Genomic DNA, 26,362 nt, shown 5'->3' with positions numbered 1-26,362 from the left:
ACACTAACTGGACACAATCAGCACCATGCATCACATTCAGAGATGTATAGCTAATAAAAAGTTACTTCTAGGTTAAATAACCATCAAAATTTGTAATATATGCTGTTTGGTTTGATCAATGTATACTACTAACGATTGTGATGATAACCCAAGAGAATTTTATTAATACTTTATATCCTGTGGTCATAGGAAATTGAAAGCATCAATTCATTTGCATATTTCTGTTGAAGAAAATTAGAAAAGCCTGACCAGAAAAGATCTGTAAGACAACAGGGCAGGGGGCACCTGGGTGGCTCAGTTGGTTAAGTTTCCGACACTTGATTTTAGTTCAGGTCATGATCTCATGGTCATGAGATTGAGCCCCCTGTCACTCTCCCACGTGCTCTCTCACTCTCTTTCAAAATAAACAAACAAACAAACAAACAAACAAACAAACAAATAAAATAACATTGTGCATAAAGTTGTGGGGAAGGTTGAATGAAAATTTTACTCATTCAAGGAGAAAAAGTATGGAAAGTTTCAAACTGTGAGCTCATGCATGTGTTTTTCAAATTATCGTGGTGACATCAAATCACCATACAATGTAGATTCCACTGGATACATCTTAAAGAATGACTTTTATTTTTATTTACTTATTAGGATTTTATTTTATTTTTAAGTAATCTCTACACCCAACTTGGAGCTCCAACTCACAACCCCAAGATCAAGAGTCACACGCTCCACCAACTGAGCCAGCCAGGCACCCCCAACATTTTTATCTTAAAACATCAATATTTAAAATAAGTCAGTCATGGTGTGCCTGGTGGCTCAGTCGTTTAAGTGTCTGACTTCAGCTCAGGTCATGCTCTCACAGCTTGTGAGTTCAAGCCCCATTTTGGGCTCTGTGTTGACAGCTCAGAGTCTGGAGCCTGCTCCGGATTCTGTGTCTCCCTCTCTCTCTGCCCCTCCCAACTTGTGCTCTGTTTCTCTGTCTCTCAAAAAATAAATAAACATTTAAAGTTTTTGTTGTTTTTTTTTTTTAGGGGCGCCTGGGTGGCTCAGTCGGTTGGGCGGCCGACTTCAGCTCAGGTCATGATCTCACTGTCCGTGAGTTCGAGCCCTGCATCGGGCTCTGTGCGGACAGCTCAGAGCCTGGAGCCTGTTTCAGATTCTGTGTCTCCCTCTCTCTGACCCTCCCCCGTTCATGCTCTGTCTCTCTGTCTCAAAAATAAATAAACGTTAAAAAAAATTTTTTTTTTTAAATAAAAAAAAAAAAAGTTTTGTTTTTTTTTTTTAGATAAGTCAGTCATTTAATAATTTGTAACCATTTAAACTTGGGATGAAACATTTTACATGTCACTTAATATGTATAAGTGGATACCAAATTTAGAGAGACTGAAAGCAAAAATCTTGAAGACTATCATGGTAGACGTTGTGGTCAATCAGAACAGTACTGAGAAGGTATACTTTACCTCCCAGAACTATGCGACACGTCCCCATTTAAGTCATTCATCCAGAACTGGGACCTACAGGATTTGTGATACCCAATAACCTCTGAACTTTTCCTTTAAAGTTGGTGTTTTGAGGGACTTTTTTTTTCAAGTGGTAGAAAGAGTTACTATTTAGTGCTCGTGGAAAGAGCACTCTGTCCCAGGATTCTTCACCTTCCCTAAACAAAGCTGAACTTGGCAGATCCCATGTAAGTAAGCTTCCACGTTAAGATTCTATGAGTCAGTATTAGAAACATTCTAAATTAAAAGTTTCGATTAAGTGAATATACAGTTTTGACTACTGATAAAATAAGTAACTGTATATGCAGATGTGACAATTTATAGTACTGTGAACACATCTGAAGCTGTCCTGAATACAATGATTGCTCTACAGATAAAAATGCAGGAATTCAAAATTTGGGTAGGACACACCCTAACCTGCTACAGGTTTGTCAAGAACCAGATTCTGGAGTGTACAATACAAACCACCCTTAAAACACTGAAATTGAAACTCATAAGATTTAGGCATTACGGAATTTGGAGTTGGAAGAAATAGGTGGGAATTATGACTATACCTCCTAACTTCAGAGTTCATACTCTTGGGGGCATTCGGCTGGCTCTGTCCGTAGAGTGACTCTTGCTCTTGGGGTTGTAAGTTCAAGCCCCATGTTGGGTGTGGAGATTACTTAAAAAATAATTTAAAAATCTTGGGGCGCCTGGGTGGCTCAGTCGGTTGAGTGTCCGACTCACGGTTTGTGAGTTCAAGCCCCGCGTCGAGCTCTGTGCTGACAGCTCAGAGCCTGGAGCCTGCTTCGGATTCTGTGTCTCCTTCTCTCTCTGCCCCTCCCCCACTTGTGCTCTGTCTCTCTCTATCAAAAATAAATCTAAAAGAAAAAAATTTTTTCTTCAAAAAAAACAAAAAACACCACAAAGTTCTCTTCTCTTCTACTGCTCTCTTCTACTACTCTCTTCTACTCTCTTCTACTGCCAGGCATATGGGCCTTGAAAAGACATTTACTCCTTCCCCCACCCATTGTTATTTTATTACCAACAAACTGGAAATAAGAAATATCTCGTCCAGCCTGTTTCTCACAGACACTGCAGGAGTCACAGCAGGTAAAGTGGACTTACTCATTTGCAAATTTTTGAGTAGGAAAAGGGTTATATTATTAATATTTGTTTTCACTCAGGGAAGGTGTTGGGGCAGAAATTACCTAGGTATATAATTTGCCTGGAAAATGTACAGGAAAATGTACGGAAACCTGCACATAAATAACGTCAACTGCCTCATGCTATAATATTTTCAATAATGCTTGCTGTTGGTAATACTCCATGGTTTTGCTTGCAATACTGTGATCGATTACTAAAATTAACACCAAAGTAATAACATGGAAGATTAAGAAATGGGAGTGAGTTTTCTGTTTTGTCTCTTCCCATTTTTTTTATTGTCTATTGATTTAACACGTGTCACTGAACTTCCTAGTGACTGCCTTTCTTACCTCAGAGATAAGTATCAACTTCTAAACATTTAATTGCAAAGTTCTTGTTGCTTATTCTTTACCAAATGATCTCCTTGCAGATAGTCTGTACTAGCTTTTTTTCTAGCATCTTCTAAAATTCCATTTTGGGGATCATTTTCTTCCAATGTCCAATTGCTCTAGGGAAATAAATAAAGCAATTTAATTGCATCAGACAGAATTCATTCCAAATGACCTGAGGAAAGAGCAAACTTGAAGTATTTAGACTTCAATTCCTGGTCAATGAGGGATCGCTCTAAGAACTTGTGCTTCACCTGGAACTTTCTCTACCCTCCCGTCAAAGGCTGCATATTTTCACAGCTTCTCTGCCACTATGAAGGAACTTCTCAAAAGCCGTCCTTGTTCTGGCAGTCTCCGTGTGGGCTGTCTTTGCAGTTGGTGAGTTATATATCCTTGCTCTGCCCAAATTTTCTGGGGTAAATCCAGGATCATAGGAAAATCAGAGGTAAAAGTGGAAGGGCTGTTCAATTTTATTTAATCCTTTTTTTAAATGTTTATTTGTTTTTGAGAGAGAGAGAGAGAGAGAGAGAGAGAGAGAGAGAGAGAGAGAGAGAACATGAGCAGAGGAGGGGCAGAGAGAGGAAGACACAGATCCGAAGCAGGCTGCAGGCTCTGAGCTTCAGCACAGAGCCTGACGTGGGACTCGAACTCACTAACTGCAAGATAGTGAGCCAGAGTTGGACATTTAACCGACTGAGCCACCCAGGCTCCCTATTTAGTCCTAATTCCTTTAGGTTACAGATGTAGAAACTGAAACTCAGAGGAAGAAAGGCTTCCCTCAGTGTCATTGGTATCATAGCTGGGAGTCAAATTCTAACCTTTCAAACCCAGGACCACTGAACTTTTCAAAATACCTACTTACTATCCAGGTCTTCAAACCTTAGAAACTTTCATTTTCAGGGTCTATTTACATTTCTCAAACCCAAAAAGAACTTGAGTAGCTCTGTGGAAATAGAATCAGATATTCTTCTGGTCAATGGCTGGTTTTAGAGTTCATGTTTAATGATAGGGAATCTCTGAGCGCCTCAGTGTGGTGCGTTCCAATCTGTGGGGGCTGGCGACGTGGGTGGTGAAAGAATTCACCCAAGGCAGAGCAAAAGAGATCGAAGTTTCTTGAATACACTGCAAGGGAACAGCAGGCAGGACAGCAAGGGAGAAACTGTCTGCCAGGAGGCAGTGCTGAGGGGCCACAGTAATAGGGCCGAGTGAGGGAGTATGGGGACGAATGGAAATGTCCATTTTTTGGTAATCTTCGGAATTGCGCCTGCTGGTAATTGGTCAGTTAGGGTCTGTGGCTATTTTGAGGTAGGTCACGTGATGAGCCTGTGTCAGCTCCGGTGGTCGCTGTGGGTCCTTTTGCCTTCCTCAGGTTTCCATAGCTCAAGCCTCTACACCCAACACATCCTTTTTCCATTTGGACTTTGAAACTTTCATTTATCTTCAATTTTTTTACTTTCTATTGGTGCTTTCTCTCACTGAAAACATTTTTTTCCCAAGCCCCTCACATCTTAAGAGGCTCTGTAACAAATTGAAAAGTAATCTCCATGCCTCTCATATCTTATGGGGAAAACTCCTTTCCCTCCTCTGCTGAAGAAAAAACTCTTTCCTTCCACTCCAACACTTCTGACACCAAATGTGTGGGTTTTCCACACCAAGCAATCCTCCCATTTTCTGTGGACACCAATCGGGTGTCTTACAGTTTAACACAATTATGACACTACTACCGGGCATGCATCCCAACAGTATGGGGTAAGGACTTAGTCCCACAAGACTGCCCCTACTTCAGACAGCAATCACAAGACTGGGCCTCCAGCACTTCTAACCAACTAGCTATAACACGGGAATTCCCCTGACTCCATTCTTAAGTTCAATAATTTGCTAGAATGGCTCACAGAACTCAGGAAAGTGCTTTACTTACTATTTCCGGTTTATTATAAAAGGCAGAACTCAGAAACAGCCAAATGGAAGAGAGGCACAGGGCAAGGTAGGTGGGAAGGGACACAGAGCTTCCATGTCCTCTGGGGGCACCACCCTCCCAGCACCTCAATGTGTTCAACCTGGATTCTCTCCAAACCCTTTGGTTTAGGATTTTTATGGAGGTTCCATTATGAAGGTGTCTACTGAGAAAAAGAGGCAAAACCGAAAAAAAAAAAAAAAAACAAAGACCTTTATGTGAGGTCTCAGAATTGCAGTTTGGCAAGAACAGATTCCAGAGCTACCATGTGCTGCTCACATGGGAAAACAAGGGGTTTTTATGAGAAAGGAGGGTAACTACATGATCCTTGATAAATAAGAGAAGGAAAAAACCTCAATTCAGTGCTGACTGGTAGAGCTGCTTTTGATTACTATCTAGTTGGTTATTTTATAGGTACTATCGAACAGAACTCCTCCTGGTATGCATTAGGTAACTTTTCCATCACGATGAAGGTCATATCCACAGTTTTACGGTCTGAATACCAGTTGTTCTGTTGGATTTTACGAGCAACTGTTTGTAATACAATTAGCACTTCTGGCCCAGTTCGAGAGTTCATTACTTAGAATGGAAAATAGAGCTTCAAAATTGAATCTCTTATGTCTAGCAATTTTGTACAGGGGCACCTGGGTGTCTCAGATGGTTAAGTGTCCAACTTCGGCTCAGGTCATGATCTCACAGTTTGTGAGTTCAAGTCCCACACTGGGCTCTCTGCTGTCGGCGCAGAGCCCGTTCCGGATCCTCGGTCTCCCTCTCTCTTTGTCCCTTCCCCACTTGCTCTCTTTGTCTGTCTGTCTGTCTGTCTGTCTCTCTCTCTCTCTCTCTCTCTCAAAATAAGTGAACTTAGGGGCCCCTGGTGGCTCAGTCAGTTGAGCATCCAACTTCGGCTCAGGTCATGATCTCGCGGTCCATGAGTTTGAGCCCCACATCCGGCTCTGTGCTGACAGCTCAGAGCCTGGAGCCTACTTCGGATTCTGTGTCTCCCTCTCTCTCTGCCCCCACTCATGCTCTGTGTGTCTCTCTCAAAAATAAATAAATGTTAAAAAAAAATTTAAAAATAAATGAACTTAAAAAAAATTACACAATTCCACAAAGGCATGATTAAATCATTGTCCTTTGGTGATTAGTTCAATCTCCAGCCCCTCTCCTCTCCAGAGGTTGAGGGGTGGGGCGGAAGGTTCCAATTCTCTAATCCTGTGGTTTTTTCCTCTAGAAACCAGCCCCATTCTCCTCCTCCAAGAGCCACCTCATTAGCATAAACTCAGGTATGGTGGAAAGGGGCTTATTATGAATAACAAAAGACACTCCTCTCCCCATCTCTCAGGAAATTACTAGGGTTTTTGGAGCTCTGTGCCAAGAACTGGAACACACCATATATTTCTTCTTATATCACACCTCCTCTTCCCTATTAAATGTAATCCTCTCTAAAGATATCCAGATATAGGGGTGCTGACAGCACAGAGCCTGATTGGCATTCTCTCTCTCTCTCAATAAATAAATAAGCATTAAAAAAACTGAGATATATTTTTACACTTTCCCATCTCTCACTCAATCCTCATCCCCACTGCTGCTGAGAACACCACCCACTGGCAGCGACCCTCCTGCAAGCAGACGGTGTGACCTTCTGGCTAAGTTTTATGCCAACCCTCTGTGAGGAACATCTTTCTTGAAAATCCATCTTTCTTGAAAATCTCTCTGTCCTTCTCTAGTTTTGTGGCCTTATATTTTCGCTCAAATCTGTTTCTCTCCTTTGTACCAATATCAACCCTGTTCAGTCGGTGAAACACTTCATGTATCACACAAATCCATGCCCGTCTCACAAAAATGACTCTTCCTTTAAAAAAATTTTTTAAATGTTTATTTATTTTTGAGAGACAGAGAGACAAAGTGTGAGTGGGGGAGGGGCAGAGAGCAAGGGAGACACAGAATCCAAAGCACAGAGCCCAATGCGGGGCTCAAACTCACGAACCACAAGATCATGACGTGAGCCGAAGTCAGATGCTTAAACTGAGCTATCCAGGTGCCCCTAAAATGACTCTTCCTTAATGAAGGTTTTCATCATTGTTCCCTGAAAGTATTTTTATATTCTCCTTAACTGTTCCTTTTGTCTCCAACTTGACTTCCTCTAACACACCATCCTACTTCTTAAGAGCTGTCTTTTTTAGGGCAAATCTTATCATAGCTCTGCTGTACTAAACACAAAAGTCTTTGTGATAATTGCCTTACTACTATGATGGGTTTCCTAGTGATAGAGTAGGCAGTTAGTGATACTGGAGCAGGAAACAGGACTTTCTGACCAGTACAAAGATAAAAATCAAGAAACCACCAATCATCCCCAGAACACAAACAGCTAGAAAAAGACCCCAGGGGATATGCATGCATTATCCCCTATAACCACTGCACTACAGTAACCTATAGCTTCGTTGTAATACATTAATATCGCGGTTTTGACCCTCCTCGTGGAGGATAGCTGACATGACAGTTCCCACAAGGACCTCATAGGGCCAAAAACGCCCTCTCTGGACTGGCAGGAGGAGTCCCTTAGAGGATCAGAAATAGCTCAGACTCAGTCAGAGGCCTCCCTAACTATGACCCATAACCTATGCAAACAAAAAAAGAAAAAAAAAACAAAACCCTAATTCTGGTGCAATTGTGACCTCTGGGCCTGCTTCCTCTCCCACTCTGAGAGTGTACTTTCCCCTTAACTGCTATTAAACTCTTGCCTACTTGAGATTTTGGCTCTGAATTCTTTCTTGGCCAAATTCAGAAACTGAAGTTGGTGGTGAGTCAGGGAAGAGACCTGCTGTTGACATCAGCTGTTGACATTAGTTGACACGCCACTTATATACATATCCAATAACTACACACCATATGCTCAGCTTGTTCCAGAAACTGAGCTAGATCCTGGTTATAAGGCAGAAATGGTCCCTGGTCCAACAGTGTGACAGACCAGTGGCTGGAAAGACTGATCAAGTGCCAATAAACTAGTATCCAGAATATATAAAGAACGCTTGCAACTCAATAATAGAGACAAATAAGCCAATTTTTAAAAGATAGGCAAAGTAACTGAATAGACATTTCTCCAAAGATGATAAACGAATGGCTAATAAGTACATGAAAAGATGCTCAACATCATCGGTCAGTAGGGAAATATTCATCAAAACCACAATGAGATACCACTTTGTATCCACTATGATGGCTATAATAAAAAAGGGAGAAAATAACAAGGGTCGACAAGAATGTGAAAAACTTGGAATCCTCATACACTGTCACTGGAAATGTAAAGTGGTTCGGCTTCTTTGAAAAATAGTCCAGTAGTTTCTCAAAAGGTCACCATATGACCCAGGGATTCCACTCTTAGGTATATACCTGAGGGAAATAAAAACACATGGCCACACAGAAAATGTGTATAAATGTTCATATCAGCCTTGCTCATAATAGTCTAAAAGTGAAAACAATTCAGATGTCCATTGGTTGATTAATGAATAAGTAAAACATAGTATTTACATCCAATGGAATATTAAATTTAGCTATAAAGAGGAATAAAGTACCGATGCATACAATAACAGGGATAACCCTTTAAAATATCATGCTAAGTGAAAGAAGATAGACACAAAGACTACACATGTATGATTCTATTTATATAAAGTGTCCAGAAAGGACAGAAAGTAGATTATTGGTTGTCTGGGGTGGGGGAAGGAAGGGGGTGTGGAGGGAGGAATGAAAAGGGACTGCTGACGAGTACAGGGTTTCTTTTTGGGGTGATGAAAATGATCTCTGATTGTGGTAATGGTTGCACAACTCTGTGAATATACTAAAAACCACTGTATATTTCAAATGGGTGAATTCTGTGGTATGTAAATCATATCTTAATAAAGCTGTTATATATAAATAGAGTTGATAATATAAATATGATTGTTATATCAGATAATTATAACATATAATTATATATAATAAAGTATTATACACATATACAGTGGACCCTTGAACAATGCAGGGTAAGGAGCACTGACCCTTACTCCCTCATACAGTCAAAATCTGTGTATAACTTTGGGCTCCCCAAAACTTTACTAATAAGCCTACTTTTGACTGGAAGCCTTACCAATAACGTAAACACTTGATTAACATATATTTTGTATGTTCTATGTATTGTACTGTACTGTTACAATAAAGTAAGTTAGAGAAAAGAAAATGTTATTAAGAAAATCATGGAGGCGCCCGGGTGGCTCAGTTGGTTAAGGCTCTGACTTCGGCTCAGGTCATGATCTCACGGTCCATGAGTTCAAGCCCTGCGTGGGGCTCTGTGCTGACAGCTCAGAGCCTGGAGCCTGCTTTGGATTCTGTGTCTCCCTCTCTCTCTGCCCCTCCCCTGCTCACGCTATGTCTCTCTCTCTCTCTCAAATAAATAAACATTTAAAAAAAGAAAATCATAAGGAAAAATACATTTACATTTCAATATTGTCCTTATTGAAAAAAATCCACATGTAAGTGGACCCACACAGTTCACTTTGGGCCAAGAGTATGTAAGCTTTTGAAATTAATATAACATTGTATGTTAATTACACTTCAATTAAAAAAAAGAAAAAATATATGGAAGCCTTAATGAAAGTCAGCAGCTTTGAAGGTATCTCAATATAACTGGTTCATGGAAATTTGTAATTTAGAGAGTGTTTTCTAAAACAACTGAGAAGGATTATGAAAGTTGTTATTTATCTATGAAAGGGCAGGGCCAGAATTAAGATCCCCATTTTACATGAGGGAGGGGGTCACAAGTTCCCTATTTCTTCACTTCTTTAGAGAGCGGTATGCATCACAGAAGAACCCGGCCCCTTCTTCTTTTTTTTTAAGTTTACTTATTCTGAGGGTGAGTGGAGAGAGAGAGAATCCCAAGCAGACTCCATGCTGTCAGAGCAAAGCCTGATGCATGGCTTCATCTCATGGAACTGTGTGATCATTACCTGAGCCGAAATCAAGAGTCAAATGCTTAACCAACTGAGCCACCTGGGTGCCCCAATCCCAGCCCCTTCTTAGGGATCTGATACTTGCTGTGTGCCAACCAGGGTCTCCTTCATCCTAGCTTTTCCCCCTAAGGTCAGAAGACAGAGCAACTCTTCTGAATGTGTTTTTGTCTTCCAGATTTCCCTCTTCCTGCAGGTGCAGGGGCTCGCTTACAAGAGATGAAGGTGAGCTCTACTTCCTTGGTTCCCAAGAACAGGAATGGGCAGCACGCCAGTTTCCTCGATAGCCCCAGATTTTTCTTCTGAGAGGTGGGGACAGAGGGGGTTGGCATGGGAATAATATACCACAATAAAATCTGGGTCATCAACCATGTGTAGCCCATTTCATATGTTCCTGAGCCCTCTTCCCATGCATTATTCCAGTCAGTTCATACTCTCTTGTGGGATAGAAGGCAAATATTTTGAACCATTAAATGGACGAAATCACGGCTCAAATCCAGGTCTGTCCTATGCTGCAGTGGACATTTTTTCAGCTAAGATATGCCAAAATGTACATCCTGCACCCCACACACTAAGGCCCCACAATGTACTCTCTCTGTCCCCTTCCTTCTATATCTTACCTCTGCTGTGGCGAGTTTGACATCACTAATGTCTGAAGCACCGTATGTAAGTCACTCAGTAACGTTCATAAGAAAAGTCTAACCTTGAAAGACATTTTCCTTTCTGTAATCCAACAATCACATTTGGTAGTTGATAGGGCAGGGATTTTCATCCTGATGAGTCTTTTAGCTCAGACTGGGGAGTTCACAGATCATATTTTATATTATAATTTATGTTATATTATATTAATTATATTATAGTTATATTATTGGTTAAGTGACAGTTATAATTTATATATTATTGTATTATATTATATTATATTACATTACATTACATTATATTATATTATATTATATTATATTATATTATATTATATTATTGGTTAAGTGCCAGGGGCCAAACACTGAAGTTGCTAAAGACCCTTCTCTAAACTCTTGGTCTAGTGTTCCTTTTTCAGTCCCCGTCCCCCCATTACCAGTGATGATGGTCAGAGGACCTGGAGTAAAGCATCTGAAGCAGCAATCTGTGTCTCATCTTTAGGTTGAGTGCATGGAGAATATAAATAAGTGCCGGTTTATCTCTTACATCAAGCCAAGTGAACCCATATGTGGCAGTGACCGGGTTACCTACAGTGGTGAATGCCATCTCTGCTCCAAAATTCTGTAAGTCTTGATTTCTCTTCTCCCTTCTGTCTGTCAGGAGGCTGAAGGTAGACAAGATAGGAGTAACCTCCTCAGAACACTTCCTAATGGTTCGATCTTCCCTCCAGAGACTCCTCCATTTCTTCCATCCTTCCCTATGTTCCCAGAAGGGATCTCATTCACACAATGCAGAAACAGAAAGCCACTGAGGTGAGAGTGTTCTGTCTGGCCTGGCTAAGTATCAAGTGGAAAGTTCTCAGTAGCAAGTAGCCACAGGATTCAGATCATGTGATCACAGATGAGGGTTACCCTCAAGCCCCCTCAGGCCAAAGAACAAATGCTGATGAAGAAGAGGAGGAGTGGGCTGGGTGTAGAATCTTCCCAGCTGATGGCTTATTAATCTTTGAATGGATGTTATTCTCTCAAATAACTTTCTTTAGCTTCCAATTTTCTTTTACCTTTCATGCTTTAGCTATGTGGTTTCGTATTTGGCCCCATCATATGTTAGAAGATTTGGGAGACAACCACATGAAACGCCCAATTCTTTGGTCTGAGAGGAATAATAGTGAGGCACCAAAGTTTTTATCAAGGAGGCTGCCTTACAGAGGTGGGAGGAGGATTTCCCAATATCTGCTTTCTCCTTTAAGGAGAAAAGCTACACCCCTGGGTAACTAAAATTTAGAGATTAAGTCCAAAACTTTAAGAGAGAGAAAAGCAAAGACATGAGAGTAGAAAAAACTTATGTCTTTCTGTTTCCTCTCGTCTTCTTAAAAGAAGAAATAATAATCTTGGTCACAATAAGAGATGTTGAGCTGGGCAGGATTAGACTTTCTTGCATGCCTTGCTGCATAAATATCAAAATTTACACTAGAACCCATAAAACACTTGGTGAGGCAAACAACTTTGGCATCAGCCTCAATCACCGGTATAGACATCTGACAATCAGAATGCACAATCTGGGGAACTTAGACCATCATAGACTCATAGGATGCTAAAACCAAGAGATACTGGAGAGACGGCTTCCAGAGAATTCACACTGACTATATTTTTTGAAATATTTTCTTAGTAGTTAAAATGGGAATTAAAAGTAATTTACTATAATCTAGTTTGGATTGATACATTAATTATGAAAGTATTTTAAAAACTTTGCTCCTATATAGCCCCATGCTTATTCACCCTTCTTTGCATATTATTATCATGCAAATTATACTTCTATACATGTATGCCCATCAACATAGATTTGTAATTATTGCTTTAGTTAGTTGTCTTTTAACTCAGGAGAAAAAAGTTTACAGAGAAAAAATACATTTATACTATCTTTTCTATTTTCCTATGTAGTTACCTTTATTGGTTCTCTTTGTTTCTTCATGTGAATTTGGGTTTCTGTCTAGCGTCCTTTCACTTCAGTCTAAAGTACTGTCTTTAGTATTTTGAAGCAACAGATTCTCCCAATTTTTGTTAATCTGGCAATGTTTTAACCTCTTCTTCCTTCCTTCCTTCCTTCCTTCCTTCCTCCCTCCCTCCCTCCCTCCCTCCCTCCCTTCCTCCTTTTTCTTTCTTTCTCTCTCTCTCTTTTTCTTTCTTTCTTTCTTTCTTCTTTCTTTCAGAGAGAGAAAGAGAGTGTGAGCGGGGGAGAGGGGTAGAGGGAGAGAGAGATCTTAAGCAGGCTGCACACTCAGTGCAGAGCTTGACGTGGGGCTCAGTCCGACATGGCACCGTGACCTGAGCCAAAATCAAGAGTCAGACACACACCTTTATTTTTGAAGAGAATACTGTTTGCTGGTTATAGACTCAGTTGACAGTCACTTTCTTTCAGCACTTTATATCATCTTACTGTCTTCTGGCCATGGTTTCTGATGAGAAATCAGGTGTTAATCCTACAGAGGATCAGAGTATGTGATAATTCATTTCTCTACTGCCTCTTTCAAGATTCCCTCTTTGTCTCCTCTTTCCACAGTTTGATAATGATTTGTCCATATGTGGATCTCTTTGAGTTTATCCTATTTTGAGTTTATTGAACTTTTTGGATGTGTATATTAATGCCTTTTTATTTATTTATTTATTTATTTATTTATTTATTTTTAATGTTTTATTTATTTTTGAGGGAGAGAGACAGAGACAGAGCATGAGCATGAACAGGGGAGGAGCAGAGAGAGAGGGAGAGAGAGAATCCTAAGCAGCCTCTCAGTGGCAGAGCCCGATGCAGGGCTCAATGTCATGACTATGAGATCATGACCTGAGCTGAAATCAAGAGTCAGACACTTAAGAGGCACCTGAGTGGCTCAGTTAGTTAAGCATCTGACTTCAAATCAGGTTATGATCTCACGGTTCCTGAGTTCAAGCCCCGCGTTGGGCTCTGTGCTGACAGCTGACAGTTGGGCTCGAGCCTGGAGTCTGTTTCAGATTCTGTGTCTCCTTCTCTCTCTGTACCCCTTCCTCCCTCCCTCCCTCTCTCTCTCTCTCTCTCAAAAATAAACATTAAAAAAAATTTTTTTAAAGAGTCAGACACTTAACTGAGCCATCCAGGTGCCCTTTCAAATATGTTTTCTGTCCTCTCCTCTCCTCTCTTTCTGGGACTCCCATATGTTGATACACTTGTTGGTAGCCTCCATTTCTTTGTACCTCTGTTCATTTTTCCCCCAAATTTGAACTGGCTTTTTCTTTTACTTGCTATCTGAAGTATTTTGACCCACTCTGCTCATTTTTCATTACTTTTTCTTGCTTTTCCTTACACTGGACAATATTAATTGACCTATCTTCAAGTTCACTTACTCTTCTGCCTGCTCAAATCTGATGTTGATCCTCTTCAGTGAATTTTTCATTTCAGATAATTACATTTTTACACTTGACCTTAGCCAAAAGGCCAAGAAGCGATCAGATAATTATATTTGTCACTTCAATAATTTCTATTCGGGTTGTTTATGAAATATATTTCTATTGCTTTATTGATATTCTCTATTTGATAAGACATTATTCTCATACTTTCCTTTAGTTCTTTAGACATAGTTTTCTTTGGTTCTTTAAATATATTTAAAATAACTAATTTAAAGGGCACCTACGTGGCTCAGATCAAACCCTGCATGGGGCTGGCTGCTGTTGACACAGAGCCCACTTCCGATCCTCTGTCTCCTTCTCTCTCTGCCCATTCCCTGCTCATGCTTTCTCTCTCAAAAATAAATAAAACATTAAAAAATAATTTAAAATCATTGTCTCATAAGTCTAATATCTGGGCTTCCTCAGTGACTGTTTCTGTTGATTGCTTTTTATCCTGTGTATGGGCCATACTTCCTTGTTTCTTTGCATACATCACAATTTTTTGTGATTTTAAATAATATGTTGTGGCAACACTGGAAATCAGATTCTCTCCATTCTCCAAGGTTTGTTGCTATTGCTGTTTGTTGTTCCTGCTGCTATTTATTAGTTTAATGGTTTCTGGAATAATTCTGTGAAGTCTGCCTTCTTTGTCATGTATGGTCACTGACAAGTCCTACTCAATTATCTTAGTGGTCTCATAGGGATTAGACAAAATTTTCCTCAAATGGCTGGAACCAATAAATCTCCGTTTTTGCCAATAAAAACATTGTATGTGTTGAGGAATGTCTTCAACACTTAGCCTTCGCTTCCTGCTCTTGGAGAGCTTCAAGATTAGCCAGAGGTGAGAAGCTTAAGGCCTTCTCGGGTCTTTCCTGATGATGCACATAGCCCTACACATGTTCATGGTCTTCTAGATTCCCAGGAATTTCTTAGTGCTTTTCAAAACCTCCTATGGATATCTCATTCCTCCACCTTTACTTTTAAGCTTTTGGTTGGCTTATTGTTTTCCTCCAACTGCTATCCACCATAAGACAGCCATGATACTGAAACATTGCCTCTGATTGTTTTCAACAAATGCTCCCAGGGGAAAAGGCTGTTCACACTGGGGTATCTCTGAGTTAGGTCAAACAAAAACAGCTCTCCAAGTGGGTCTTCTAGAGAACCATCAGACAGGTCAAGGAATGACAATTCTTTAGTAATGGTACTCTGAAGGAGTTCCCAAACCATCTTGTCCCCTCTAGGTGCTGCCGGGCTGCTGGTTTTCACTATGATACAGAGCTGTTGTTTTTTAATACTACTATAGATCTGAGATCCCATTTCCATTTTTGCAAAGGAAAAAAGCCATTGGTACATAGACTTTGTAGATTGCTTTGGGTATATGGACATTTTGACAATATTCAGTCTTCCAACCCATGAGCATGGGGGAGGCTTCCATTTATTAGGACATTTTCTTTCAGAAATGTTTTGTAGTTTGTGGTGTACAAGTTTTTCACCTACTGGGCTAAATTTATTCAGAGGTATTTTATTTTTTTGGATGCTATTGTAAATGGAATTGTTTTATTAATTTTATTTTCAGATTGTTCACTGATGCTGTATAGAAACACAACTCACTTTCATGTGTTGGTCTGTACCCTGAAACAATCTAATTATTAGCTTTAGTAGTTTTTATATGAATTTTTTGGGATTTTCTATATGTAGAATCATGTCCTCTTCAAACAGAGATAGTTTTACTTCTTCTTTCCAATTTGGATCACTCTACCTACCACAGCTTTATTGAGGTAAAACTGACAAATAAAATTTTGGATGCCTTTAATTTCTCTTTCTTGCCTAAAGCTCTGGCTAGAACTTTTAGCATAATGTTGAATATCAGTGGTAAAAGTAGGTATCCTTGTCTTGTTCCTGATCTTAGAAAGAGATCTTTCAAGGGTACCTGGGTGGTTCAGTTGGTTAAGCATCTGACTTCATCTCAGGTCATGATCTTGCAGTTTGTGGGCTCGAGCCCCAATTCGGGCTCTGTGCTGACAGCTCAGAGCCTGGAACCTGCTTTGGATTCTGTGTCTCCCTCTCTCTCTCTGTCCCTCCCCCACTCATGCTCTGTCTCTCTCCCTCTCAAAAATAAACATTAAAAATTTTTTAAATAAATAAACATTAAAAAAATTTTTTTAAAAATAATGAAAGAGACCTTCCAGTCTTTCACCGTTGAGTATGATATTTGTTGTGGGGTTTTCACAAATGTTCTTTATCATGTTGAGGAAGTTCCCTTCTAGTCTTTCTTTTTCTGAGTGTTTTTATTATGAAAAAGTGTTGAATTTTGCCAAATACTATGAGGGTTTTGTTAAATGTCAATTGAGAATAACAGGTCCTTTTTACCTCCTTCGTTCTATTAAGTGATGTTATTGCATAGATATGGTTGATATTTTTAGGTTGAACCACACTGCACTCTTGGGATAAATCTTGCTTGGTCATAGTGTGTAATTCTTGTAATATGCTGTTGGATTCAGTTTACTAGTATTTAGTTGAGAATTTTTGCATTTATATTCATAATGGATATTGGCCTATAGTCTTTTTAATTTTTTTTTGAATGTTTATTTATTTTTAAAAAAAAAAGTTTTTTTTTTTTTTAACGTTTATTTATTTTTGAGACAGACAGAGATAGAGCATGAACAGGGGAGGGTCAGAGAGAGGGAGACACAGAATCTGAAACAGACTCCAGGCTCTGAGCTGTCAGCACAGAGCCCGACGCGGGGCTCGAACTCACAGACCGTGAGATCATGACCTGAGCCGAAGTCGGCCGCTTAACCAACTGAGCCACCCAGGCGCCCCCTGAATGTTTATTTTTGAGAGAGAGACAGAACATGAACGGGGTAGGGGCAGAGAGAGGGAGACACAGAATCCAGAGCAGGCTCCAGGCTCTGAGCTGTCAGCACAGAGCCCAACTTGGGGTTCGAACTCCCAAACTGTGAGATCATGACCTGAGCTGAAGTTGGACACTTAACCAACTGAGCCACCCAGGCACCCCTATAGTCTTTTGTGTGTGTGTGTGTGTGTGTGTGTGTGTGTGTGTGTGTGTGTGAGTGTGATGTCTTTATCTTTGCTATTACGGTAATTCTGGCTTCATAGAATGATTAGAAAGTATTTTTTCCTCTTCTATTATCTGGAAGAATTTGAAAAGAACTGGCATTCTCTCTTAAATGTTTGGTAGTATTCACTAATGAAGATATTTGGTCTTGAACTTTTCTTTGTTAAGAGGTTTTTTTCATTGCTGATTCAAGCTCTTTACTTGATAAAGATCTTGAGATTTTCTCTTTCTTGAGTCAGTGTAGGTAATTTGTGTTTCTAGGAATTTGTCCATTTCATCCAGGCTATCTAATTTGTTGACACTTGTTTATAGTATTCCTTAAAAATCATTTTTTATTTATGTAAGGTCAGTAATAATGCCTTAACTTTCATCAAATTCATACCTTAATTTTATTGTACATTCTCTTTATGATACCCTCTATTTCTACTTAAATATTCAAGATGATTTTGAATTTTCTATATTTGATTTAATGCTAAGTATGTTTTGTACATCCAGTATCTTTGACAAACAAACATCTATAACAACAGGTATTCTAAAATACTTGTTACAGGGGTGCCTGGCTGGCTCAGTCGGTGGAGCATGTGACTCTTAATCTTGGGATTGTGAATTCAAGCCCTAAGTCGGGTATGGATATTACTTAAAAATAAAATCTTATTTTAGAATTTTTTTTTAATTTTTTAATTTTTTTAAATTTTTTAATTTTTTTAACATTTATTTATTTTTGAGACAGAGACAGAGAATGAACAGGGGAGGGTCAGAGAGAGGGAGACACAGAATCTGAAACAGGCTCCAGGCTCTGAGCTGTCAGCATAAAGCCCGACACGGGGCTCAAACCCACGGACCGTGAGATCATGACCTGAGCCAAAGTCAGCCGCCCAACCGACTGAGCCACCCAGGCACCCCTTATTTTAGAATTTTTAAAAAATGTTTGTTTATTTTTGAGAGAGAGAAATAAAAAGAATGAGCAGGGGGAGGGGCAGAGAGAGAGAGAGAGAGAATCCCAAGCAGGCTTTTGTGCTCTCAGTGCAGAGCCCAACACAGAGCTCGATCCCACGAACTGTGAGATCATGACCTGAACTGAAATCAAGAGTTGACGCTTAAACAACCGAGCCACCCAGGATCCCCAAAATTAAATCTTAAAAAAAAAAAGAAATAAAATAAAATATTTGTTACATAAGAATTCACTATAAGCAGAGTGTTTTTCCTTCTCAAATTTAGCTAAAGATTATCAAATAAAATTTAGTCATAATGTATAATGTGCCATAAAGTAAAAAATGATCATTTCAAAATATAATTCTTTCAGACATGAAGGGCTAAACATAACTAAACTGTATGATGGACCTTGTGTAAGTAAAGTCACTTTTATTCTTCACTTTTAGGAATAAATCAGATATACTGATATGTTGTAGAGAGTTTTAAATGTTTTGTTATAAAAATTTCAAGCATAAAACTAGATACAACAGTAAATATCATATGCCTATTACATCAATCCAACCAAGTACAAAGTGTTTGCCACATTTCCTTCCTTTATTATTTCTTCTTTCTTTGCTTACGTATATTAACACATGGCTTGGACATCATGTCATTTCACTCTCAGAAGTGTGGACATTTCCTTACATGCCCATAATTCTGTTATCACACCTAATTAGTTCCCTGTCATCTTCCAATATGTACTTCATGTTCAAATTTTCCCAGCCATCTCAAAAATACCTGCTGGGGAAATAAAAGTATTTTAGCCTAATAACTCAGTAGTAAAGAACATCCAGTCCATCCTTTCTGTTCCCTGTCATGCCCAATTTCTGGGATATTGACAAAAGACATTAATTGGAACATTAAAAGTTATTCTGCAACGAATGGACCAGGTCTTGCTTAGCTCTGGTCTAGATATTGTGTCTTTGACCTTAGAGTCATAAGGCCAAAGCAAGAACTCGGCTGATGCCATAGAGATCATTGTAGAATTATGAGGCATAGAAATAAGACTGGAGAGGGGCACCCGGGTGGCTCAGTCAGTTAAGCGTCCGACTCTTGGTTTCAGTTCAGGTCATGATCTCATGGTTCATGAGTTTGAGCCCTGCATCAGGCTCTGTGCTGACGGCCTAGAGCCTACTTGCAATTCTGTCTCCCTCTCTCTCTGTCCCTCCCCTGCTTGCTATCTATGTCTCTCAAAATAAATAAGAGAGACTCTTTAAAAAAAAGAGAGAAATAGAACTGAAGAAAATCATCTTGGAACAAAATATGAAGAAGGTTGAAGGTAAAACAGGTAAAATGATTACATGCTTTTGTAATAACTCTATGACAATATCTTTTAATATAATCTCAGTGACAAGTTGACAAGGCTCAACTGATGTATATAGACCACCAGACATATTACTTGGGGAAGGCCTATAACCCGAAAGTTCTCTAGTTCCACTAGAGAGAAATCATGGTGGCAGGTTTGGGGGCAGCCTGGGTGAGACTAGTCTAGAAATCAACTGGTACACTGTGGAAGGTGACTTCATGGAGTTACATGCAATTTTCAGAATAAATCAGATATACATTTAGAAGTATGAGTAGATCTCAAAATACCGCACTGAGAGAAAAAGCAAGAGAAGGAATAATACAAGTAACACCATACCGTTATATAAACTAAAAATAACACAAACAATATATATTTTATACAAACACATAAACAAAAAGAGATACACTGAACTCATTAAAATCATTGGCTACAGTGTGGGGAGAAAGAGAGGAAACAAATAAATGAATGAATAGTGGCCCCTCCCCACAGCCCTTTCCCAAAGCACAATGGAAACTGTTTTTGACAGGATCACAAAAAAAAATAACAATATCCTTGACAGGAAGAGCAACAATGATCACTGATTGATTGCCAACCATGTACCCTGCACTGTGTCACATGCTTTGCCTATATCTACTCCCCTGTGTTTCTACAACCCCCGCCATGAGGAAGGTATTGCTATTAGCTATGTTTCATAATGAAAAATGGAGAGGTCCACAGAGGGATGTGACTTGCCCAAGGATACACAGCTAGGAACGGGAAGGACTGAGTCCTGAACCTGGCTAGTCAGTCTCCAGACCCTGTTCTTTAACACCGCTTTCTATGCTGCCCATGGCACCCCATGTGCCTCTGACTTCGACTCTGCTCCACTCCAACTTCCTCCTCTTCTACCCTCCACCTTTCTGCCCCATGGCTCTCCTGGGGTCCAAAGACTCACATAGGCACCTGCATCCTTAGCTCTCCTCATCTCTTCCCACTTCCACTCTGTGCTTTTGTTCTCCAGTGAAATTAGAAGGTCTCTAGTCTGTCTTAATTTGCAGAATAATTGTTTAGCATTCCTCCTACAGGACTATGGGTGTAGTTATTAATGTGGTACTTTTTCTCTTCATTTTCCCAAATTTGATTTCTCTAAGCAGGTATTTCCTTTGCAGGAAAACTCCTGAACTTTACCATGAAGAATTACAGAACTTGCTGAATCACCAGATGATCAACGGGAACATAATGGCTGCCACTTCAAGTATTACTCCCTGTAGAAGAAAATGCTGGAACTGGAGGAAACCAATGGTTAGAGGATCAAACTCCTTGAGATTTTGCTTCTTCGATAAATGATTCTCAGTAGAAAATATGCCTGGCAAACACTTCTCTTGGTTAATAAGAATATGTTAAAAATATCAACTATTCTGTGTTCTCATCCCAAAACTACATGACTTATGCCTCGGGGTCCCTCTGTTCTCGTATAGATTGTGAGCAAATGACCACAGAAATCTAAACAAGGGGATAGATACCTCAAGGGCAGCTCTATTTATAACCTGAGGGCTCTCTGGTCATTACCGAGCTGAATGTGTCATGTGAGTGATGTGGCTTTCAATACACCAGGATCTGGTTTGAGAAATTAACAACCATAACATAAAAGAGAGACTACTATTCAAAGAATACGTATTGAGTGCTCACTTCGGCAGCACATAAACTAAAATTGGAATGATGCAGAGGAGATTAGCCCCTGTGCAAGGATGACACACAAATTCACGAAGATTTCCATATTTTTTGGAAGCCAATTTGACAATAAATTATATTTTAAAAAATGAATAAATAAATAAAACAAAAAAACAAAGAAAACATATTGAGCACAATACTTGGAGTAATGCCTGGTCACAGTAAGGTTTCTAAATAAATACTCTACAAGCACTACCTTCTCTATCTCACGATAAACTTAAGAAGTATACCCCCATTTTAATGACAAAGGAACCGAGGCTTAGAGAGTTTCACATAATTCCACAGTCAAGATTCTACTAGAACAAACTGTATAGATCCTTATATAAAACATACAGTTAGGGTGCTAGGGAAACACACACACACACACACACACACACACACACACACACACACACAAGACTGAGAAAGGATGAGGAAATACATGCTTATGTTAATATATGTTTATTTCTGGGGCGCCTGGGTGGCTCAGTCGGTTAAGCGGCCGACTTCAGCTCAGGTCATGATCTCATGGTCCGTGAGTTTGAGCCCCGCATCGGGCTCTGTGCTGACAGCTCAGAGCCTGGAGCCCGTTTCAGATTCTGTGTCTCCCTCTCTCTGACAATCCCCCGTTCATGCTTTGTCTCTCTCTGTCTCAAAAATAAATAAACGTTAAAAAAAATTAAAAAAAAAAAAAATATATATATATATATATGTTTATTTCTTATGCTTTAATGCTTTTGTACTTTCCTAAAATTATAAGCTGAAGACCAATGATATCACTCAGGACTAAGGACATTTACTCAACATAATCTAGAAGTTACAGTCATTTGCTCCAATTTCTTCTCACTTCTTAGGACACAGCATAACAAGAATGAAAAGAATAGAGTGAGAGTCTTATCAGAAGTTCTTAAATGAACCCCAGGCAGCATGCATTAATAAATTAAAAAGCCTCCCAAACTCAGAAATTCTAATGCAAAACCAGAATTAGGAACCATCTGACTCAATTATCTTCTTGAGGTCCCATGCAACACAGAGATCCTACAATTCTAAAGAGAAAATTATTTATATCTGATGGCACTATTTGCTCAGTGTGGATATGTCTTTTCTTCAGATATGAGAGACTGAAAGTGTCTATAGAAATAAAAGAGGTGGACAGAGATTTAATATGAGGGTGAAATTGTTTAAGGGGGAAAGAGGAGATGAGAAGAAGAGACAAAGTGGAAACCTCCACTGAACTCATTGCTGGTGGGTTCAAATCTGCTCCAACATGACCTGCACACATACATAAAATGACATTTGTATGATGATAACACCACAAAGGAAGAGGTAGATGGAGCTATATAGAAGCAATATTAAGCATTAAAATTAAGATGGAATTAACATGAACTAGATTGTTATAAGTTAAGATGTTAATTGCAATCCCTAAGGCAATCACTAAGGAACTAATAAAAAAATATAGTAAAAGAAATGACAAGGGAATGAAAATAGTACACTCAAAAATATTTAACATACAAGAAAAATCAATAATGGAAGAATAGAAGAACAAAAAAGACTAGACAGATAGAAAACAAATAACAAAATGGCACAGAACAATCCTACCTTATCCACAGCTATGTAAACATTAACATCAAAAAGAGATTGGCAGAATGAATAAAAACACAATCCAATTAGATGCTGTCCACAAGAGATACATTTTTAAATTTTTTTTTAATGTTTATTTTTGAGAGAGAGAGAGAGAGAGAGACAGACAGACAGACAGACAGACAGAACAAAGTAGGGGAGGGGCAGAGAGAAAGGGAGACACAGAATTCGAAGCATGCTCCAGGCTCTCAGCCGTCAGCACAGAGCCTAATGCAGGGTTGAACTCATGAACTGTGAGATCGTGACCTGACTCTTAACCAACTGACCCACCCGGGTGCCCCAAGAGATACATTTTGGATTCTAAGACACAAATAGTTGAAAATAAAGGATGAAAAAAGATGAGCCATGCAAACAGTAACAAAAAGAAACCTGGAGTGGCTATACTACTATCAAACAAAACAGAATTTAGACAAAAACTGTTACCAGAGACAAAGGATTTAAAAAAAATTTTTTTTTTCTTTTTTAATTTGAGAGAGAGCGCTCGTGCAAGTGGGAGATGGGTAGAGGGAGAGGGAGAGAGAGAATATTAAGTAGGCTCCATGCCCAGCATAGGGCCGGACGTGGGGCTCAATCTGACAACACTGGGATTGTGACCTGAGCCAAAATCAAGAGTCAGATGCTTAATCGACTGAGGCACTCAGGCGCCCCCCCCCCCCCCCACCCCAGGATATTTTATAATGATCAAAGAATCAAACCAGCAAGAGGGCATATAAATATAAAAATTTTTGCAACTAAAAATAGAGCCCCAAAAATTCATGAAGCCAATTAGAGAGAAATAGACAATTCCACAATAATAGCTGGAGATTTTGTGGCACCTGGGTGGCTCAGTCAGTTAGGTGTCCGACTTCGGCTCAGGTCGTGATCTCACGGCTTATGAGTTCAAGCCCCGTGTCGGGCTCTGTGATGAAGGCTCAGAGCCTGGAGCCTGTTTAGGATTCTGTGTCTCCCTCGCTCTCTGCCCCTCCCCTGCTCACACTCTGTCTCTCTCTGTCTCTCAAAAATAAACATTAAAATAAATAAATAAATAAATAAATAAATAAATTTTAAAGCGCATACCAGCCAATGCAGCAATACTTCCAAGGGTGTAAAACACTGCAAAAATCTTTTTAAAAAATAAAAATAATAATAATAGCTGGAGATTTCAACATCCCCTTTTCAATCCTGGATAGAGCAACTAAGCAGAAGATCAAAAGTAAAGTAGAAGACTTGAATAACTATAACTATACAGACATCACAGACCCCACTAGACATCTACAGAACACTTCATACAACAATAGCAGAATTACACATATTTCTCAAGTGCACATGAAATATTCTCCAGGATAGACTATATCCCAGACCATTAAAAATGTCCAATAAATTTAAAAGGATTGAAATCATACAAAGTATGTTTTCTGATCACAATGGACTAAAATTAGAAATCAATAGAAGGAAATACCTAAGAAATAGCTAACAAAATTATTGGCAAATACCTAACAAACCTATGTATACATTTTCCTTCCAAGCCAGTAATCTCACTCCTCTAAGAATCTACCACTCTGAAGAGACACCTCTATACAAAAATATATATGTGTGAGGTGCCTGGGTGGCTCAGTTGGTTGAGCGTCCAGCTTTGGCTCAGGTCATGATCTCACGGTTTGAGTTTGAGCTCCACGTCGGGCTCTGTGCTGAGAGATCAGAGTCTGGAGCTGCTTCGGATTCTGTGTCTCCCTCTCTCTCTGCCCCTCTCCTACTCCTCTGTCTCTCAAAAATAAATAAATGTTAACGATTAAAAAAAATGTGTGTGTGTGTGTGTGTGTGTGTGTGTGTGTGTGTGTGTGTGTGTAGTTATTCACTGCAGCATTGTTATTGCAAATTACTGAAAACAACCTAAATGTCCATGTATAGGAGAGTGGTTAAATACACTATAGTACATCACACAATAAACAACAAGGCAGCTGTAAAAGTGAATTAGAAAGATATCTCTGAGCTGATATGCAGTGTTTTCCAGGGCATTCTGTAAGTGGAGAAAGCAAAATGCCAAAGAGTATCTACACTACACTACACTTGTGTAAGAAAGAAGGGGATAAAATAAAATACATCTGTATCTGCTCATTTGTGCAAAGGGAATACAGAGAGGGTAAACTAGAAACAAAAAAAAGGTTGGTTACCTGTAGGGAGTAGGTGGGGAAATGACGGAAAGAAATGGGGAATGGGAACAAGACAGTAGGAATGAGGGGGGAGTAGCACTGCTCTGAGTGTATCTTTTTTGGTATAGTTCTCTTAAAACCACAGTTATGGTTCACATACACAAAAATAAACAATTAAAACCAACCAGGATGTGGGGAACTCAAAATGGAATACAAACACTAACCACTGCACTATCTGTGCAAATATTTGTTAATATTTCTGTATATTTCCCACACTGAAGGGATAGGGAAGAAGACAACCAACCTAAACAACTTTGTGGATCAGTATCTTGACTGGCTACTGTAAGACTTAAGACAACAAGAATTCTACATAAATGCTGCATTCCAGTTGGTAACTGGTGAGGGAGAAGATGCCAGATTTCGTGGGGGACAGAACAGATTTGAGATGAGGATTGCATTTGAAGAGTAGATGTGCTGTAGGCAATTGGGAGTGGCTGGAGCTCCAAAGAATGTCAGGGAGAGCCCTCCACCCTCACCTAATAGATTGGTCTTTACTTCTACCTTAAGAAATGACTCCTCTGGAGGCTCCATTCAAGAGAAATGGAACTCTAATCCAAACAGCAGTAGAGGACAACTCACTTCTTTTGCCTGGAGATGTTTTGTTTTACTTAGCAATTTGTAGAGTCATATTTATTAGCCAGTCGGTAGGAGACATTTATTTATCGTAGCTGCCAACAAGCTGTAGTTGTTTAGACTACAGTCTACAGTTCATTCTTGGTTTTTTATGACATTTATTTACTTAAGTGACATAGCCTTTCCTTTATGGCTTCTAGACCATATCTTCTTGGGAAAGTCTCCTCACCATGAAGGATATAAACATATTTTCCTAAATTTCGTTCCAACATTTTCATCATTTTACCCATTTAAAGCCAGGCAGAATTTAGCATGTATTTGGTTGGAGTTAGTCTGTTTCCTTCCAGATGGATCCTCAACCTTATGAACATTAACCTTTTCTGTGGAATGCCACTGACTTTTATGTATACCTATACTTCACTATTTGATGAAAGTGGATTTATAAAAAATTATAAGTATTTTTGTAAGACAAGTCTATACCCAACCATTCTTTTTTTTAAAAATGGAGCACCTGGGTGGTTCAGTTGGTTGAGCATCCAACTTCAGCCCAGGTTATGATCTCAACAGTTCGTGAGCTGGAGCCCCAGATCCTCTGCCCTCCTACCCCCCTTCTCTGATCCTCTCCCGCTCACTCATACTCTCTCTCTCAAAAATAAATAAACATAAAAAAATAAAAATAATTTTTAGGGGTGTCTACGTGGCTCAGTCAGTTGAGCATCCAACTTCGGTTCAGGTCATGATCTCACGGATCCATGAGTTTGAACCCTGCATGGGTCTCACTGCTGTCAGTGCAGAGCCTGCTTTGGATCTTCTGTCCCCCCCCCCCCCTCCCCGGTCCCTGCCCTGATCATCCTCTCTCTCTCAAAAATAAACATTTGTAAAAGAATAAAAATATTTTTTTTACTGGTTTTAAAATATTTA

At 39.5% G+C, this 26,362-nt stretch overlaps 2 protein-coding genes and 1 non-coding gene across 15 annotated transcripts in view; 2 read left to right on the top strand and 1 right to left on the bottom strand.

Annotated features, from left to right (window-relative positions):
• FBXW12 (F-box and WD repeat domain containing 12) overlaps positions 1-26,362 on the bottom strand; it is a 76,140-nt gene that overhangs the window by 40,136 nt on the left and 9,642 nt on the right. Inside the window, exon 1 of one of the 13 annotated variants that reach the window (XM_019416671.2) lies at positions 11,168-11,363. The exons of the other annotated variants lie outside the window; for them this stretch is intronic. The gene's annotated coding sequence lies outside the window, so the exon portion shown is untranslated. Of the gene's footprint in view, positions 1-11,167; positions 11,364-26,362 lie in introns of those variants that run through there. 13 annotated transcript variants of the gene reach the window in all.
• Positions 10,157-18,450, top strand: SPINK8 (serine peptidase inhibitor Kazal type 8 (putative)). The gene is made up of 3 exons (XM_053898337.1): positions 10,157-10,162; positions 11,078-11,199; positions 18,375-18,450. The coding sequence occupies exons 1-3, from the start codon at positions 10,157-10,159 to the stop codon at positions 18,448-18,450; spliced, it is 204 nt and encodes a 67-aa protein (XP_053754312.1).
• LOC128775736 (U6 spliceosomal RNA) lies at positions 21,010-21,111 on the top strand. The gene has a single exon (XR_008420716.1). It is a non-coding gene; the product is annotated as a U6 spliceosomal RNA (small nuclear RNA).

The sequence above is a fragment of the Panthera pardus genome, unplaced genomic scaffold (genome assembly GCF_024362965.1).
Source record: "Panthera pardus isolate Hobbes unplaced genomic scaffold, ASM2436296v1 HiC_scaffold_8, whole genome shotgun sequence".
Classification (NCBI taxonomy): domain Eukaryota; kingdom Metazoa; phylum Chordata; class Mammalia; order Carnivora; family Felidae; genus Panthera; species Panthera pardus.
The sequence above is the reverse complement of the archived record's forward strand: the minus strand, read 5'-3'. Positions and strand labels throughout refer to the sequence as shown.